This window comes from Rhipicephalus sanguineus, chromosome 1, assembly GCF_013339695.2.
Source record: "Rhipicephalus sanguineus isolate Rsan-2018 chromosome 1, BIME_Rsan_1.4, whole genome shotgun sequence".
Taxonomy (NCBI): domain Eukaryota; kingdom Metazoa; phylum Arthropoda; class Arachnida; order Ixodida; family Ixodidae; genus Rhipicephalus; species Rhipicephalus sanguineus.
This window is the reverse complement of record NC_051176.1, coordinates 20,239,523-20,258,545: the sequence shown is the minus strand read 5'-3', so window position 1 is coordinate 20,258,545 and position 19,023 is coordinate 20,239,523. Positions and strand designations below refer to the sequence as shown.

The 19,023-nt window shown below is 40.5% G+C and overlaps 1 protein-coding gene across 1 annotated transcript in view; it reads left to right on the top strand.

Annotated features, from left to right (window-relative positions):
• LOC119389803 (endoplasmic reticulum transmembrane helix translocase) overlaps positions 1-19,023 on the top strand; it is a 554,079-nt gene that overhangs the window by 430,154 nt on the left and 104,902 nt on the right. The window contains exon 17 of the mRNA XM_037657194.1: positions 8,192-8,284. Within this exon, the coding sequence (XP_037513122.1) occupies positions 8,192-8,284 (93 nt within the window). The remainder of the gene's footprint in view (positions 1-8,191; positions 8,285-19,023) is intronic.

Here is a 19,023-nt window from a genome sequence, read left to right as displayed (position 1 = left end):
CAGTCCTGCAGCGCAGTACAGAACATATTTTGCCCATCTCAGGTTCACAAAGCTATTCATGCCGCAAGAAACCATGCGAAAGCAACACGCGTGCACCACCAGAAAGCACAGAAGTACTCGCAACTGCATGCGACATGCGTGTACGATGGTCATCCCTAGAGTTGCAGTAACTCTAGGCCCAAACATACAGCGCCACCCCTCGGAGGTTGGTCGAAACGCATGCAAGTAGTCAACGCGTTCTTAGCATGGTGAAGTGCCGCCGTTGCGAGATCTCTCATATTTCTTCACCGTAGTTCTAACATACTATGCTGCAGCGTGGAAACATCGGCATATGACACTGCTGCTTGGGAAGGTCGGATGGTCAGCAAGGTTTGTGCGCGTGATGTCATTACGGCGCGGCACTCGAAACAGTATGATGCTCCGAACCTCAGTCAACTATGGCTCAGCAGGCCTTGCTGCGTCGCCATGTTTTGTCGATGACAGAGACTTTTGATTGGCTGATTAGGATGCCATGAGCTACAGAGTTGAGGGGAACACGCGCTGGGAAATCGAAATTGTGCTTTTTTAGCTATCAAATCAACTGGGACGATGAAACGAGTCCAGGTATATTATTGAATGGATGGCCAGGATTCCAAATACACACGTAGTTGAAAATTTTCGGAAAACGTTTCATGACCCCTTTAAGCAAATTACACAACAGCAAACACTGCTCTGTGCCATTGAAAACTCGCACCTTTGTCGGCCTGAGTGTCCTTTACCCATACTCAAGAGTGAGCAGCAGCTTAGCAGCTGGTGTGCAGATCGCACAGTGTGTGCCTGCTTAGGCCTAAGTGCTTAAATTTTTGCATTTTTTTTTTCATACAAAGTAGTGTGAGCAAAAATTATGCTGTTGGTCTTTGGGAATCATTTTAAAAATATTTGAAGCACTGGAAAGCGAGAAGTCGCATTTATCGGTGGTGTTTTTTGCCATACTTTCAACTAATGTCCCCGTTTGTGGACACCCTTTTTTTTGTGGACACCCATTCTTACCCTTTAAAATTTGAAAATAAAATTTTTGTCACAGTGTTTCTTCTTTTTAATTTGTGGAACCACATGAAATAAGATTTTGGAAACTGCATATCTTTTTTTTGCCTACATCTTTGTTCGGTAGTGAAGAGGTTAAAGGAAACAACAACTGATTTTTCTCGACCCATTTTTTTATGGCACACCAGAAAGCTCACCCTTCGCAGTGTTTGTAGCTGCAGTAGTTAATCCCAAAAGCACGTAGTTATTTTACAAGCAGTATTTTTCGATATGAAGGCTCTAAACACGGACGGAGCTTTCCTCCAGCAACGCTGAGAATTGATCGCGATGCCGCCAACCCGTCTCGCGATTTGTGAAAGCTATCGTTGTTCTGCTTTCACAGGAGTTCCTTTAACTATGCTTAACCACCTTTATTTAGAGCTTTTCAACTATTTTTGAAAATAACAAGCTGTTACAATACGATGATGTGGCATTATACACCTTCCCTGTTACCGCGATGTTACTAACAGCGCAAAAATGGACGAAGGACTAGGAAGAATCACAGACAAGCGCTTTTGTCTGTGATTCTTCCTGGTCCTTCGTCCTTTTTTGCGCTGTTAGTAACATTATGGATCACCAACTTGCCCAACGAATCGCTATCTGTACCGCGTTGTGTGTGCATGTGTCCAAGGTTGCCTGCGCCTGTGTCATGAGTGGCTTGTCCCAGCATGTTCTCTGTCCCGGCGTCGTTACTCTCTTGATGCACGAGCCAAGCCAAGTCATCAGAAATGTCACTACGCATATGCGGGGCCGCGCTGAGTAGCAGCGCGCGTTATTTCTAAGACGAAGTTTAGGTAGCAAAACTATGTCGCCCCAAAATCTTAGTGACCTGGAAACTGCGCGCACGGTTGCATGAGCACGCTGAAAAGTTACTCAAAACGCGCTGACAAGCATGGGATCATTACATCATGCGAAGGCAGCGCCACTTTAATGCATACTACTAACGCAGGCCTATATGTACATTTTTATGGAGTAATACTTTTTAATATAAAGAAATGAACAATATTTCAATACTAACAAACAAATCGTCGACCGCGTACAGCAGTCAACGGTGACGTGGCCGGTTTCATCGGATCATTTATGTTTTTGCCACCTGAGGCGCCACAGTCATTTTTCTAACTTTCAATTAAGAAATAAAAATATAAATCCATCTCTCACAAAAAAAAAACAGGGTTGGTTTGAGTCAATGCGACAATCTTTCCATCAGTGGACTGATCTCATTTCATGTTCTGGGCAGTTGTCGGTCCCTTTAATGTTCATTCTATGCTTGCATAATTTTATGTGGGGCCACAGACACCATGCAGTCTTAAAGTGGAGTCAATCCTGTTTGGTTAGCAGCTTTGTGGCAGTTTGCAGTCATTATTTGTTTTTTCAATTTTCATTATTTGCCAAGCCCTGTTGTCTCGTTTCTGTACATTTTTTTTATACCTTTTTTGTACCTCTTTTGACAACAGCATTTTGTTTTCAAGCTAACATATTGCAATCATTAGGAAGGTTTTGGCAAAGCTATTCATGTTGATCTAAATTAAAGAGGAGAAATGAAAATAATGACTGAAATTTGGGCAAAGTTATTTTGATGCAAAGCATATTGTATGTTGGCATATTGTCACATATGGTGGTGATGGTGAAGAGGGCAGCACTCAAGCTGGTAGAGATGAAACTCTGTATTGGGTGAACTTGTGCTCAGAAAACTAATGAACTCAAAGTACAAGCAATGCAATCTGTACACTGATAGCAGCGATCACAGTCGTCAGCCGTCTGTAATCTGACCATCGGCGGGACGCGTCATCTTTTATGCATGAATGATAGAAAATTTTAGCGTTATCACTGGGGCTTGCGTTAACTCCAGAATATACTAAACTAATCGTGTCGTGCGCACAATCCTATCAAAACCGTCTGCAGTCGAACCCGTTTATAACGAACTCGAAAGTGTCGCGAAAAGTGGTCGTTATATCAGTAGTTCGTTGTATATGGACTCGCCCTTAAAAACGTGCGCTTTGCGGCCAAGCCGTTTTTTTTTTCCTTTGTGCACTTTTATTAAAGGGCTAACAACCCCTTCGGTGACAAGCTAAGCCTTTTCGCGTCGTGAAGCAACGCCCGCTGCGTGCTCACGAGTGAATTAACCGCCTTTGCAATTAGCTGACACCTTCACCGAAGCGCGGTACCGCGACATGCAGCCGATCGTCCCTGGCTAGTTGCGTGCAGCGGGTTACCTACTCGGGTCGCGGAGTCACTGCCGGGCCGCTTGCTGTATGCCGTACGCGCGTTTGTACGTTCTTCGTGCTTGCTTCACTCCGGATCGTACACGGATGCGGCGACTAGCCTCTTCGGTCAACGCGGCGAAAACAAGCATTTTCCAAGCAACGCGCACTACGTCTCCACGATGCTCTCGCGGCCCTGCACGACGATGCGCGGCGCACTTCAGTTGTCACCTAGTCAAACACGCAGTATACGCTCGCTGTCAGTGCATCGACGTTTCTCGGTGCCCGCGCCGCTCAACAACAGCGAGCTACTTTCGTTTCTACAAAGCGACGCGCACTTTAAAGCGGTCTCGCACGACGCGGCGGCGGCAAACTTGCGAACGGCAGCATGGCTAAGCATGGCGCGCTCGTACCGCCGTCAATCCGCAGTGTACGGTGTACGCCACACGCGCAGCCGCGCAGATATCCACAGATCAGGGGCGTAGCCGGGGGGGGGGTTCAAACCCCCCCGAAATTTTTCAGTTTTGCTTGCGTATATATACACGCACACATACAAACGCACGCACGAACATACATTAAGTATGGTTGAACCCCCCCCTCCCCCCCCTCCCCCACCCCGAAAAAAGTTTCTGGCTACGCCCCTGCTACAGATGACTGTGATAAGGTTGTCGGCATAACGGCACGTTTATCGACGGCCACCACCTCGCCTTCGCTCTTTTCTGATGCTTATCCGCGAAGGCATCGCCGCAATCGCGCGGAAGTCGTAATCACCGATCGTACTCTGCCGTTACCAAAAAGACGGACGACTTTTTGCAGCACATTGTGGCATCGACGAGTTTAGGGACGCAGTGAACCTTTTTGCGATGGAAAGTTATCGCGGTTATCACTTCTTGCACTTATGCCTTCTTGCGTTCCAAGGCATTGTTTGATTCATCGCAGGCTACAGAGAACGGCGTCAGGAAAGGTCACCGTGCGAAAGCTGACCGCAAGGCTTCATGCTGCCTACTATTTTTTTTTTTTTCCTCATTGCCATTCTACCACTGAAGAAACGCCTGGAAAGTGAGCGACCTCGCTCGCAGCGTCCGAAATCTGCGTGCTGTGCTCGCCGATCTGGGTATCTTAATCGCAAGTAAACGGGAGCGGGGCACGTGCAAGCGCATGCCCCTGATCACGCTTTAGAAGGCATGCTTTAACTTTTTTTCGCTTCGTATGCGCCATATTTTTACCGCGACTACGTCTGAAGTCTTCGTTGTAAAAGTAGGAGGCTTTGAAAAATGTTCGCTATATCTGGACGCAGCTTCAAAGGTTAGCATACGAAAATCGTAAGTGCACCCAAATATGGTCGTTATAACCGATAGATCGTTATATGTGGGATCGTTATAAGTTCGTTCGACTGTATAACAGTGTCGAAGTTTCATAAACATTGTGACGCAGACTGCACCGAGTGTTGGTAACAGTTTTCTGTTGGTGCAGCACTATCACCTAATGCAGAAATAAGCGCATATTTCAATGCCTCCTCCTGAGAAAGGGTCACGATGCTGCAAGAAAACACAACAGCAAAAAAAAAACACTTATTCATGTACATATAGGGAAAGAAACAAGTGGCAAATAAAGTTCTAAAATTTCACTAGCACGCATAGAACGGCTTAAGGTGCACCGCATGCACGACCTCGGGGCATGCCCACTGCTGCTGAGAGTTCCTGATGCTTGAGGGGACAACGTCGTAGTCTAGTATGCTGAGACGTTGAAGTACCCTGTAAGGTCCAAAGTACTGGCGAAGAAATTTTTCGTTGAGTCCATGTCAGTGTATCAGCATCCAAGCCCAAACACGGTCACTGGGCTGGTATTCCACAGAGTGCCGTCAAATGTTGTAATGATGGCTGTCTGTAGCCTGCTGGGTTTTGATGTGCAGATGGGTGAGTTGTCTTGCTTCATCGATTTGTTGAAGGTAGGTGGTGACATCCACATTTTCTTCATTGGTGACCGTCTGCAGCATGGCATCAATCGTTTCCAGACTACTTCCGTAGACCAGCTTGAACTGCGCCATGTGCATTGTTTCTTGCATGGCCGTGTTGTAACCGAAAGTTACATATGAAAGGATGGTGCCCCACTTCTTGTGTTCGACGTCAACCAACATGGTCAATGTCTTGGCCATGGTTTTATTCAGGCATTCTGTCAGGCCATTCATCTCTAGGTTGTAGGTCTTGTGATGATCGCTGTATCACAGGATGGCTTGAGTTAGGTGTGCCTTAAAAGATATCGCTTTGTCAGTGATAAGGACTTCTGGAGTACCATGCTGCAGTGGGATGTTGTCTACGAAAAAGTTGGCTACCTCGTTAGCACTACCTTTGGGCAGGGTTTTCGCTTCGGCATAACAGCTGAGGTAGTCTGTAGCCATGACAATTCACTTGTTATCTGGCGTTGACAGCGGAAAAGGTCCCAATAAGTCCATCCCATTCCACTGGTATGGTTGGTAAGGTGGCTCAATCAGTAGTAAAAATCCTGCTGGCTTTGTCGGCGGTGTCTTTCATCGCTGACAGTCCTGGCATGTTCTGACGTAATGGGCAACGTCGAAGTTAATACTCCTGAGTCCTCGGGAGTGTGCATGAGTAGCCGAGGTGACCAGCAGATGCATCGTCATGCAGGACCTGGAGAATCTCTCGATGCAGTGTTGAGGGCACAACAAATGGTACTATTGGGCGTGATGTGTCAAGACGTTCTTTACGACTACACCATTTCGCAAGCAGAACTAAGACTATCCATGCCTGAATGCTGTCGGGACGACATCAGTCTGCTGTGCTTAGTAGCAAACAGCAGTTTTGCTATTGCTCATAGTGCTATGGCTGCTTGCCTTTGCAACTGCATGGTTGCTGTCTGTTATGGCATTGTTAGTGATAAAGGATTCATATGCAGCTGTTCCAGGAAATTTCTAGTAAAGCACAACAAACACAGAGACTGAGGGAGACAAGTTTTATCAAGGTTACGGCAAAGAGTAATTTTGCTTTTGCTCATAGTGCTATGACTGCTTGCCTTTGCAACTGCATGGTTGCTGTCTGTTATGACATTGTTAGTGATAAAGGATTCATCTGCAGCTGTTCCAGGAAATTTCTAGTAAAGCACAACAAACACAGAGACGGAGGGAGAGAAGTTTCATCAAGGTTACGGCAAAGAGTAATTTTGCTTTTGCTCATAGTTCTATGACTGCTTGCCTTTGCAACTGCATGGTTGCTGTCTGTTATGGCATTGTTAGTGATAAAGGATTCATATGCAGCTGTTCCAGGAAATTTCTAGTAAAGCACAACAAACACAGAGACGGAGGGAGAGAAGTTTCATCAAGGTTACGGCAAAGAGTAATTTTGCTTTTGCTCATAGTGCTACGACTGCTTGCCTTTGCAACTGCATGGTTGCTGTCTGTTATGGCATTGTTAGTGATAAAGGATTCATATGCAGCTGTTCCAGGAAATTTCTAGTAAAGCACAACAAACACAGAGACTGAGGGAGACAAGTTTTATCAAGGTTACGGCAAAGAGTAATTTTGCTTTTGCTCATAGTGCTATGACTGCTTGCCTTTGCAACTGCATGGTTGCTGTCTGTTATGACATTGTTAGTGATAAAGGATTCATCTGCAGCTGTTCCAGGAAATTTCTAGTAAAGCACAACAAACACAGAGACGGAGGGAGAGAAGTTTCATCAAGGTTACGGCAAAGAGTAATTTTGCTTTTGCTCATAGTTCTATGACTGCTTGCCTTTGCAACTGCATGGTTGCTGTCTGTTATGGCATTGTTAGTGATAAAGGATTCATATGCAGCTGTTCCAGGAAATTTCTAGTAAATCACAACAAACACAGAGACGGAGGGAGACAAGTTTTATCAAGGTTACGGTAAACAGTAATCTTGCTTTTGATCATAGTGCTATGGCTTCTTGCCTTTGCAAATGCATGGTTGTTATCTCTTATCATGTTGTTAGTGATATAGGCTTCATGTGCAGCTGTTCTAGGAAACTGCTAGTACAGCACAATGAATACAGACAGAAGGAGGTGAAAACATAAGTTTTCTCAAGGTTATGGCAAACAGTAGCTTTGTTTTGACTTGGTGTGCATAGGCCACACATGCTTCCAAAAAATGGATGCTCGCTATATAAGGCAGCATTTCTCAGCAGCAGCTGTAGCAAACAGAATTTTTGTTTTTCTCGCATGCCTTCAAAACTTCGTGTTGGTTATCCATGATTTTGCATCCTAGGTTTTGTGCACAGCCACAAAGAATATCAGTTTTGCCTTGACTCTGTGTGTAGGCTGCATGCATGCTTCCAAAAATATGTGAACACAATCTATCATCGCATTGCTAGTGACCATGGTTTGGTAGTTTTGTTTCGACTTGGTGGCCTGAGTGGTGCTATGTCACAAATGTAGCAGAAGCTTTCAAGTTTGACCCTACTGCATCGAACTTGGCAGCCACATTGTGATGGATGGATGATCTGTTGCCAGTAGGTATGTGGAGGTGGCAGCAGTGGTGGTTGCTTTGTGAAGGAAGTCACGAGAGGATGCAAAAGTAGAACTGGATTCATTCTTTAAATAAATGTGTGTTTGTAAAATAGGCATTTGTTTTTCTTTCTTTTTATGCTATCCTCAATTATTCAAAATTTGGTTAACTTAAGCACTTTTAGTGGTGGCGTGAAATATGAATTAACAAGGTTTTAGTGTGCCATCTCCCAGTAAGTAATGACCCAAAATTATTATGTTGACTGACCAGCTGTGCTTTGGTTATTCGTGAGGTACTCTTTTCACCCCTGGTAGTTGCTTAAACAAAACTCTCTGTCTTGCCTTGCAATATGAACCAATTAGATCAACAAGGAGCTCCTACAGAAAGTGCACATGTCTACAGGGAGTGCATTCAGTAGCTCATTGAGCCTTCTTTCATGGCTGTGTCCAGGGCTTGGCCTACCTGACTGCAACAGCCAATAGCTTTCTGAAGAGAATGCTGCCCCACATACGAGTGTTTGCACGTGTTGCCCCAAAACAAAAGGTAGGCCTCTTTATCATGATTGGTTTTGAAGTAGTGTATGCTGGATTGAAAAAAATTGTTGTCACTTGCGCACTGCTGTCTAATGATGTCAATCACATCACGCTAGCTGGCCAGCATTCTTTTTTTCTATTTTATTTGTTGATGACAACACATGCGGGAAAATTCTCCAATAAAAAAATGCAAAATGCAGCTATAATCAAAATTTTGATGTAGATGTTTATTCTAAAGAAATAATACTGTAAACAAATTCCCCACTGTGCAGGCATTAATTTTTTTTGTTTAGCATAGAGGGCTTATCTTTTTGGGCTGCTTCATTGCCTCATATTTACAGTCCTGTCTTTGTCCGGAAAATCAGCTGGCAACTGTACTAGGCAGTATAACATAACAGATTTTTTTTTCTTGAGTAGTTACCTTTTGACTGTTCATACAAGGCAAGCAGCATTAGTACCAATTCCTTTGCTGGCTCTTGTACACTGAATGACTTTATATGCTGTAGTGTACTTTTCTGCTAGTGAGAGATGCTAATTATGTCGTGTCCTATGCATAAGCTGCTGCTATAGAAAGGAGCGGCCATTACACTGTAGGCTTTGCATGTTGCAATTTCTGGGAGGCCGCAACATCTTTTACTTCAGGTGTTTGGTGTGTTGGGGCTCCATCTCCCCCCACACATAGCTCTGTTGGGCTGGGTCATGTTATTAGACCTTTAAAGGGACCCTGAAACAGTTTTGACGATTTTTGTACAAACGCATTGAGCCAAAAGAGCAAGTCCTTTGGGATTCATTCTAAAAAGAGACAGGGCGTGCAAACACGGACACAAGAAAGAGATCAGGACACCACAATGGTGTCCTGATCTCTTTCTTGTGTCCGTGTTTGCACGCCCTGTCTCTTTTTAGAATGAATACGTACCAACTAGCTCAGCTCTCTGTTATTCTATCCTTTGGGATAATTTGTAGACCCCCGTCCACTTTATCGGGTATTTATGGGCATGCAAACCTGGGAGTGTTAGCGAGTGCCACTCGTAGCCATGACGGTAAGTGTGTTTCTTTGCCATTTAAGCTCTCTACATAAAGTGTAACACAACCCTAATGAAAACCAGCAGATAATAAAGCCAAGGAAGGTATACGAGACAATAATTGTACTGTTTTTAGTGTATTGTAGTAATTGTGATATAGCTGTAAAGAAAGTAAAATGGATGAAAAGACAGCTTGTTGCCGTCAGGGACTGAACCTGCTATTTTCGGATAACATGCCTGATGCTCTACCAGTTCAGCTGTGGCAGCGGTTGTCCCACCGTCCACTTTATTGGGTATTTATGGGCATGCAAACCTGGGTGTGTTAGTGAGTGCCACTCGTAGCCATGACGGTAAGTGTGTTTCTTTGCCAGCTGGTGTCACGTAGCATATGATCCTTTAACGAGCGGACAGCTGACCAATAAGCCCTCGCATACTACCTGAAGGCATCAAGTCTGCAGGGACAAGACCCTCGCTATACATGAAGGGGGGGGATTTCGAAGGCTCGTTTCGTTGTTTCACACAACCTTAATGAAGCCAAGGAAGGTAAAAGGGACGTTAATTTTACTGTTTTAAGTCTATTGTAGTAATTCTACAATACACTTAGAACAGTACAATTAGTCCCCTATACCTTCCTTGGCTTCATTATCTGCTAGTTTTCATTAAGTTTGTGTGAAACAACAAAACGAGACAAGGAAGGTATAGGGGATGTTACTTGTACAGTTTTAAGTCTATTGTAGTAATTCTACAATACACTTAGAACAGTACAATTAGTCCCCTATACCTTCCTTGGCTTCATTATCTGGTAGTTTTTATTAAGTTTGTGTCAAACAACAAAATGAGACAAGAAAGATATAGGGGACGTTAATTGTACTGTTTTAAGTCTATTGTAGTAATTCTACAATACACTTGTAACAGTACAATGAGTCTCCTATACCTTCCTTGGCTTCATTGTCTCCTAATTTTCATTAAGTTTGTGTGAAACAACAAAACGAGACAAGGAAGGTATAGGGGATGTTACTTGTACAGTTTTAAGTCTATTGTAGTAATTCTACAATACACTTAGAACAGTACAATTAGTCCCCTATACCTTCCTTGGCTTCATTATCTGCTAGTTTTTATTAAGGTTGTGTCAAGCAACAAAATGAGACAAGAAAGATATAGGGGACGTTAATTGTACTGTTTTAAGTCTATTGTAGTAATTCTACAATACACTTGTAACAGTACAATGAGTCTCCTATACCTTCCTTGGCTTCATTGTCTCCTAATTTTCATTAAGTTTGTGTCAAACAACAAAACGAGCCAAGGAAGATATAGGGGACGTTAATTGTACTGTTTTAAGTCTATTGTAGTAATTCTACAGTACACTTGTAACAGTACAATTAGTCTCCTATACCTTCCTTGGCTTCATTATCTGCTAGTTTTTATTAAGGTTGTGTCAAGCAACAAAATGAGACAAGAAAGATATAGGGGACGTTAATTGTACTGTTTTAAGTCTATTGTAGTAATTCTACAATACACTTGTAACAGTACAATGAGTCTCCTATACCTTCCTTGGCTTCATTGTCTCCTAATTTTCATTAAGTTTGTGTCAAACAACAAAACGAGCCAAGGAAGATATAGGGGACGTTAATTGTACTGTTTTAAGTCTATTGTAATAATTCTACAGTATACTTGTAACAGTACAATTAGTCTCCTATACCTTCCTTGGCTTCATTATCTGCTAGTTTTTATTAAGTTTGTGTCAAACAACAAAACGAGCCAAGGAAGATATAGGGGACGTTAATTGTTCTGTTTTAAGTCTATTGTAGTAATTCTACAGTATACTTGTAACAGTACAATTAGTCTCCTATACCTTCCTTGGCTTCATTGTCTGCTAATTTTCATTAAGGTTGTGTCAAACAACAAAACGAGCCAAGGAAGATATAGGGGACGTTAATTGTACTGTTTTAAGTCTATTGTAGTAATTCTACAGTATACTTGTAACAGTACAATTAGTCTCCTATACATTCCTTGGCTTCATTATCTGCTAGTTTTTTTTTAAGTTTGTGTCAAACAACAAAACGAGCCAAGGAAGATATAGGGGACGTTAATTGTACTGTTTTAAGTCTATTGTAGTAATTCTACAGTATACTTGTAACAGTACAATTAGTCTCCTATACCTTCCTTGGCTTCATTGTCTGCTAATTTTCATTAAGGTTGTGTCAAAAAACAAAACGAGCCAAGGAAGATATAGGGGACGTTAATTGTACTGTTTTAAGTCTATTGTAGTAATTCTACAGTATACTTGTAACAGTGCACTTAGTCTCCTATACCTTCCTTGGCTTCATTATCTGCTAGTTTTTATTAAGTTTGTGTCAAACAACAAAACGAGCCAAGGAAGATATAGGGGACGTTAATTGTTCTGTTTTAAGTCTATTGTAGTAATGCTACAGTACACTTGTAACAGTACAATGAGTCTCCTATACCTTGCTTGGCTTCATTTTCTGCTAATTTTCATTAAGGTTGTGTCAAACAACAAAACGAGCCAAGGAAGATATAGGGGACGTTAATTGTACTGTTTTAAGTCTATTGTAGTAATTCTACAGTATACTTGTAACAGTACAATTAGTCTCCTATACCTTCCTTGGCTTCATTATCTGCTAGTTTTTATTAAGTTTGTGTCAAACAACAAAACGAGCCAAGGAAGATATAGGGGACGTTAATTGTTCTGTTTTAAGTCTATTGTAGTAATTCTACAGTATACTTGTAACAATACAATTAGTCTCCTATACCTTCCTTGGCTTCATTGTCTGCTAATTTTCATTAAGGTTGTGTCAAACAACAAAACGAGCCAAGGAAGATATAGGGGACGTTAATTGTACTGTTTTAAGTCTATTGTAGTAATTCTACAGTATACTTGTAACAGTACAATTAGTCTCCTATACCTTCCTTGGCTTCATTGTCTGCTAATTTTCATTAAGGTTGTGTCAAACAACAAAACGAGCCAAGGAAGATATAGGGGACGTTAATTGTTCTGCTTTAAGTCTATTGTAGTAATTCTACAGTACACTTGTAACAGTACAATGAGTCTCCTATACCTTCCTTGGCTTCATTGTCTCCTAATTTTCATTAAGTTTGTGTCAAACAACAAAACGAGCCAAGGAAGATATAGGGGACGTTAATTGTACTGTTTTAAGTCTATTGTAGTAATTCTACAGTACACTTGTAACAGTACAATTAGTCTCCTATACATTCCTTGGCTTCATTATCTGCTAGTTTTTATTAAGGTTGTGTCAAACAACAAAACGAGCCAAGGAAGATATAGGGGACGTTAATTGTTCTGTTTTAAGTCTATTGTAGTAATTCTACAGTATACTTGTAACAGTACAATTAGTCTCCTATACCTTCCTTGGCTTCATTGTCTGCTAATTTTCATTAAGGTTGTGTCAAACAACAAAACGAGCCAAGGAAGATATAGGGGACGTTAATTGTACTGTTTTAAGTCTATTGTAGTAATTCTACAGTATACTTGTAACAGTACAATTAGTCTCCTATACCTTCCTTGGCTTCATTATCTGCTAGTTTTTATTAAGTTTGTGTCAAACAACAAAACGAGCCAAGGAAGATATAGGGGACGTTAATTGTTCTGTTTTAAGTCTATTGTAGTAATTCTACAGTATACTTGTAACAGTACAATTAGTCTCCTATACCTTCCTTGGCTTCATTGTCTGCTAATTTTCATTAAGGTTGTGTCAAACAACAAAACGAGCCAAGGAAGATATAGGGGACGTTAATTGTACTGTTTTAAGTCTATTGTAGTAATTCTACAGTATACTTGTAACAGTACAATTAGTCTCCTATACCTTCCTTGGCTTCATTATCTGCTAGTTTTTATTAAGTTTGTGTCAAACAACAAAACGAGCCAAGGAAGATATAGGGGACGTTAATTGTTCTGTTTTAAGTCTATTGTAGTAATTCTACAGTATACTTGTAACAGTACAATTAGTCTCCTATACCTTCCTTGGCTTCATTGTCTGCTAATTTTCATTAAGGTTGTGTCAAACAACAAAACGAGCCAAGGAAGATATAGGGGACGTTAATTGTACTGTTTTAAGTCTATTGTAGTAATTCTACAGTATACTTGTAACAGTACAATTAGTCTCCTATACCTTCCTTGGCTTCATTATCTGGTAGTTTTTATTAAGTTTGTGTCAAACAACAAAACGAGCCAAGGAAGATATAGGGGACGTTAATTGTTCTGTTTTAAGTCTATTGTAGTAATTCTACAGTATACTTGTAACAGTACAATTAGTCTCCTATACCTTCCTTGGCTTCATTGTCTCCTAATTTTCATTAAGTTTGTGTCAAACAACAAAACGAGCCAAGGAAGATATAGGGGACGTTAATTGTTCTGTTTTAAGTCTATTGTAGTAATTCTACAGTATACTTGTAACAGTACAATTAGTCTCCTATACCTTCCTTGGCTTCATTGTCTGCTAATTTTCATTAAGGTTGTGTCAAACAACAAAACGAGCCAAGGAAGATATAGGGGACGTTAATTGTTCTGCTTTAAGTCTATTGTAGTAATTCTACAGTACACTTGTAACAGTACAATGAGTCTTCTATACCTTCCTTGGCTTCATTGTCTCCTAATTTTCATTAAGTTTGTGTCAAACAACAAAACGAGCCAAGGAAGATATAGGGGACGTTAATTGTTCTGTTTTAAGTCTATTGTAGTAATTCTACAGTACACTTGTAACAGTACAATTAGTCTCCTATACATTCCTTGGCTTCATTATCTGCTAGTTTTTATTAAGGTTGTGTCAAACAACAAAACGAGCCAAGGAAGATATAGGGGACGTTAATTGTTCTGTTTTAAGTCTATTGTAGTAATTCTACAGTATACTTGTAACAGTACAATTAGTCTCCTATACCTTCCTTGGCTTCATTGTCTGCTAATTTTCATTAAGGTTGTGTCAAACAACAAAACGAGCCAAGGAAGATATAGGGGACGTTAATTGTACTGTTTTAAGTCTATTGTAGTAATTCTACAGTACACTTGTAACAGTACAATGAGTCTCCTATACCTTCCTTGGCTTCATTGTCTCCTAATTTTCATTAAGTTTGTGTCAAACAACAAAACGAGCCAAGGAAGATATAGGGGACGTTAATTGTACTGTTTTAAGTCTATTGTAGTAATTCTACAGTATACTTGTAACAGTACAATTAGTCTCCTATACCTTCCTTGGCTTCATTATCTGCTAGTTTTTATTAAGTTTGTGTCAAACAACAAAACGAGCCAAGGAAGATATAGGGGACGTTAATTGTACTGTTTTAAGTCTATTGTAGTAATTCTACAGTATACTTGTAACAGTACAATTAGTCTCCTATACCTTCCTTGGCTTCATTGTCTGCTAATTTTCATTAAGGTTGTGTCAAACAACAAAACGAGCCAAGAAAGATATAGGGGACGTTAATTGTACTGTTTTAAGTCTATTGTAGTAATTCTACAGTATACTTGTAACAGTGCAATTAGTCTCCTATACCTTCCTTGGCTTCATTATCTGCTAGTTTTTATTAAGTTTGTGTCAAACAACAAAACGAGCCAAGGAAGATATAGGGGACGTTAATTGTTCTGTTTTAAGTCTATTGTAGTAATTCTACACTACACTTGTAACAGTAGAATGAGTCTCCTATACCTTCCTTGGCTTCATTGTCTCCTAATTTTCATTAAGTTTGTGTCAAACAACAAAACGAGCCAAGGAAGATATAGGGGACGTTAATTGTTCTGTTTTAAGTCTATTGTAGTAATTCTACACTACACTTGTAACAGTACAATGAGTCTCCTATACCTTCCTTGGCTTCATTGTCTCCTAATTTTCATTAAGTTTGTGTCAAACAACAAAACGAGCCAAGGAAGATATAGGGGACGTTAATTGTTCTGTTTTAAGTCTATTGTAGTAATTCTACAGTATACTTGTAACAGTACAATTAGTCTCCTATACCTTCCTTGGCTTCATTATCTGCTAGTTTTTATTAAGTTTGTGTCAAACAACAAAACGAGCCAAGGAAGATATAGGGGACGTTAATTGTACTGTTTTAAGTCTATTGTAGTAATTCTACAGTACACTTGTAACAGTACAATTAGTCTCCTATACCTTCCTTGGCTTCATTGTCTGCTAATTTTCATTAAGTTTGTGTCAAACAACAAAACGAGCCAAGGAAGATATAGGGGACGTTAATTGTACTGTTTTAAGTCTATTGTAGTAATTCTACAGTACACTTGTAACAGTACAATTAGTCTCCTATACCTTCCTTGGCTTCATTGTCTCCTAATTTTCATTAAGTTTGTGTCAAACAACAAAACGAGCCAAGGGAGATATAGGGGACGTTAATTGTTCTGTTTTAAGTCTATTGTAGTAATTCTACAGTATACTTGTAACAGTACAATTAGTCTCCTATACCTTCCTTGGCTTCATTGTCTGCTAATTTTCATTAAGGTTGTGTCAAACAACAAAACGAGCCAAGGAAGATATAGGGGACGTTAATTGTACTGTTTCAAGTCTATTGTAGTAATTCTACAGTACACTTGTAACAGTACAATTAGTCTCCTATACCTTCCTTGGCTTCATTGTCTGCTAATTTTCATTAAGTTTGTGTCAAACAACAAAACGAGCCAAGGAAGATATAGGGGACGTTAATTGTACTGTTTTAAGTCTATTGTAGTAATTCTACAGTACACTTGTAACAGTACAATTAGTCTCCTATACCTTCCTTGGCTTCATTGTCTCCTAATTTTCATTAAGTTTGTGTCAAACAACAAAACGAGCCAAGGAAGATATAGGGGACGTTAATTGTTCTGTTTTAAGTCTATTGTAGTAATTCTACAGTATACTTGTAACAGTACAATTAGTCTCCTATACCTTCCTTGGCTTCATTGTCTGCTAATTTTCATTAAGGTTGTGTCAAACAACAAAACGAGCCAAGGAAGATATAGGGGACGTTAATTGTACTGTTTCAAGTCTATTGTAGTAATTCTACAGTACACTTGTAACAGTACAATTAATGTCCCCTAAACCTTCCTTGGCTTCATTATCTGCTAGTTTTTAATAAGGTTGTGTCAAACAACAAAATGAGACAAGGAAAGTATAGGGGATGTTAATTATACTGTTTTAAGTCTATTGTAGTAATTCTACAATACACTTAGAACAGTACAATTAGTCTCCTATACCTTCCTTGGCTTCATTGTCTGCTAATTTTCATTAAGGTTGTGTCAAACAACAAAACGAGCCAAGGAAGATATAGGGGACGTTAAATGTTCTGTTTTAAGTCTATTGTAGTAATTCTACAGTACACTTGTAACAGTACAATTAGTCTCCTAAACCTTCCTTGGCTTCATTATCTGCTAGTTTTTATTAAGGTTGTGTCAAACAACAAAACGAGCCAAGGAAGATATAGGGGACATTAATTGTACTGTTTTAAGTCTATTGTAATTCCACAATACACTTGGAACAGTACAATTAATGTCCCCTAAACCTTCCTTGGCTTCATTATCTGCTAGTTTTTATTAAGGTTGTGTCAAACAACAAAATGAGACAAGGAAGGTATAGGGGACGTTAAATGTTCTGTTTTAAGTCTATTGTAGTAATTCTACAATACACTTGGAACAGTACAATTAATGTCCCCTAAACCTTCCTTGGCTTCATTATCTGCTAGTTTTTATTAAGGTTGTGTCAAACAACAAAACGAGCCAAGGAAGATATAGGGGACATTAATTGTACTGTTTTAAGTCTATTGTAATTCCACAATACACTTGGAACAGTACAATTAACGTCCCCTAAGCCTTCCTTGGCTTCATTGTCTGCTAATTTTCATTAAGGTTGTGTCAAACAACAAAACGAGCCAAGGAAGATATAGGGGACGTTAATTGTTCTGTTTTAAGTCTATTGTAGTAATTCTACAGTACACTTGTAACAGTACAATTAACGTCCCCTATACCTTCCTTGGCTTCATTATCTGCTAGTTTTTATTAAGGTTGTGTCAAACAACAAAATGAGACAAGGAAGGTATAGGGGATGTTAATTGTACTGTTTTAAGTCTATTGTAGTAATTCTACAATACACTTAGAACAGTACAATTAGTCCCCTATACCTTCCTTGGCTTCATTATCTGCTAGTTTTCAATAAGGTTGTGTCAAACAACGAAACGAGCCAAGGAAGATATCGGGGATGTTAATTGTACTGTTTTAAGTCTATTGTAGTATTTCTACAATACACTTAGAGCAATACAATTAGTCCCCTATACCTTCTTTGGCTTCATTATCTGCTAGTTTCATTAAGGTTGTGTCAAACAACAAAACGAGCCAAGGAAGATATAGGGGACGTTAATTGTACTGTTCAGCGAGTCGACGGTCGCAGTGAACTTTTGTGCGACGAAACGTTATCGCTTCTTGCATTTATGGCTTCTTGCACTCCAAGACATTTATCGTAGGCGGTCGTAGATGTAGGGAATGGCATCAGGAAAGGTTGCCGTGCGAAAGCTGACCGCAAATCTTCATGCTGCCTCCCATTTCCTTTTTTAGGGGCGAAGCACCTTAGGGTCAAGGCTTGTCCGTTGTACGTTGTTGGCTGTGCTCACGGCACAGCACCGTGTAAAATTGAAACGTCAGGTTTAACAATAGACTAATATCAATCATAATTGCGACAAAACAATATATATCAATCATAATTGCAACGAAACGATATAAAACACCTACAAGCACAGACCTTTTATACTAGTTGGCGACTTCAACGTATACATTATAGACCTTAGGACCTAGCTTTGTTGTCGACTCTCACTGTCGGCTGTCACAGTATATAGAATATTGTTGCCATAATCAAAACATATATGTGTGTATGTGAATAAAAAAAAAGATTTACAATAGACGAACATCAATCGTAATTGTGACAGAACAATGTACACCACCTACAAGCACAAACCCCTTAATACTAGTCGGTGACTTCAATGTAGACATTATGGACCTTAGGACCTACCTTTGTCGTCGACTCTTTATGCCACTTTATGTCACTCAATTTACATTACATGAGGCAACGCTCGGGTAACGTACAGTTACTGACCCATACGATACCCAGGGCTTCGCCCAGTTGTCATGATTCACTTCATGGAGATGCGTGGATTTTTTTTTTCCTCACTGCCACTGAAGAAACGCCTTGAAAGTTAGTGACCTCACTCGCATCGTGGGAAATCTGTGTAGAGCACTGCACGGGCCGGATTTTACGGCCCGGGCCGTAAATTCCGGCCCGGGCCAGGGCGCGCTTGTTCATTACCAGACCTGACCCGGGCCCGCTAGAGGATATTAGTTGTTGATGATGATTATTAAGGATGCCGTGCGCTTTGTAGCGCGCAATCAGATGGAAAATCCGGTGTGTACATGCATCGAAATCTTGCTTTGCCTGCGGTGGTAGCTCAGCGGTTAAGCTGTTTCTCTGTTAAGTCCTAGGGCCGATTCCTGCGGCCACGGCAGCCGCAATTTGATGGGAGCGAAATGCAAGAACACCCGTCTATATACGTACCTTTAGGTGCACGTTAGAGAACTCAAGGTGGTTGAAATTAATCCGGTGCCACTACGGCATGCCTCGTAATCACATCGTGGTTTTGGCACGTAATACCAAGGGATATAAATGAAATGTACCGTATATGTCAACCTAGAATAAAAGACCGAAATCTTTATTCCTCCCATGGGAACAAC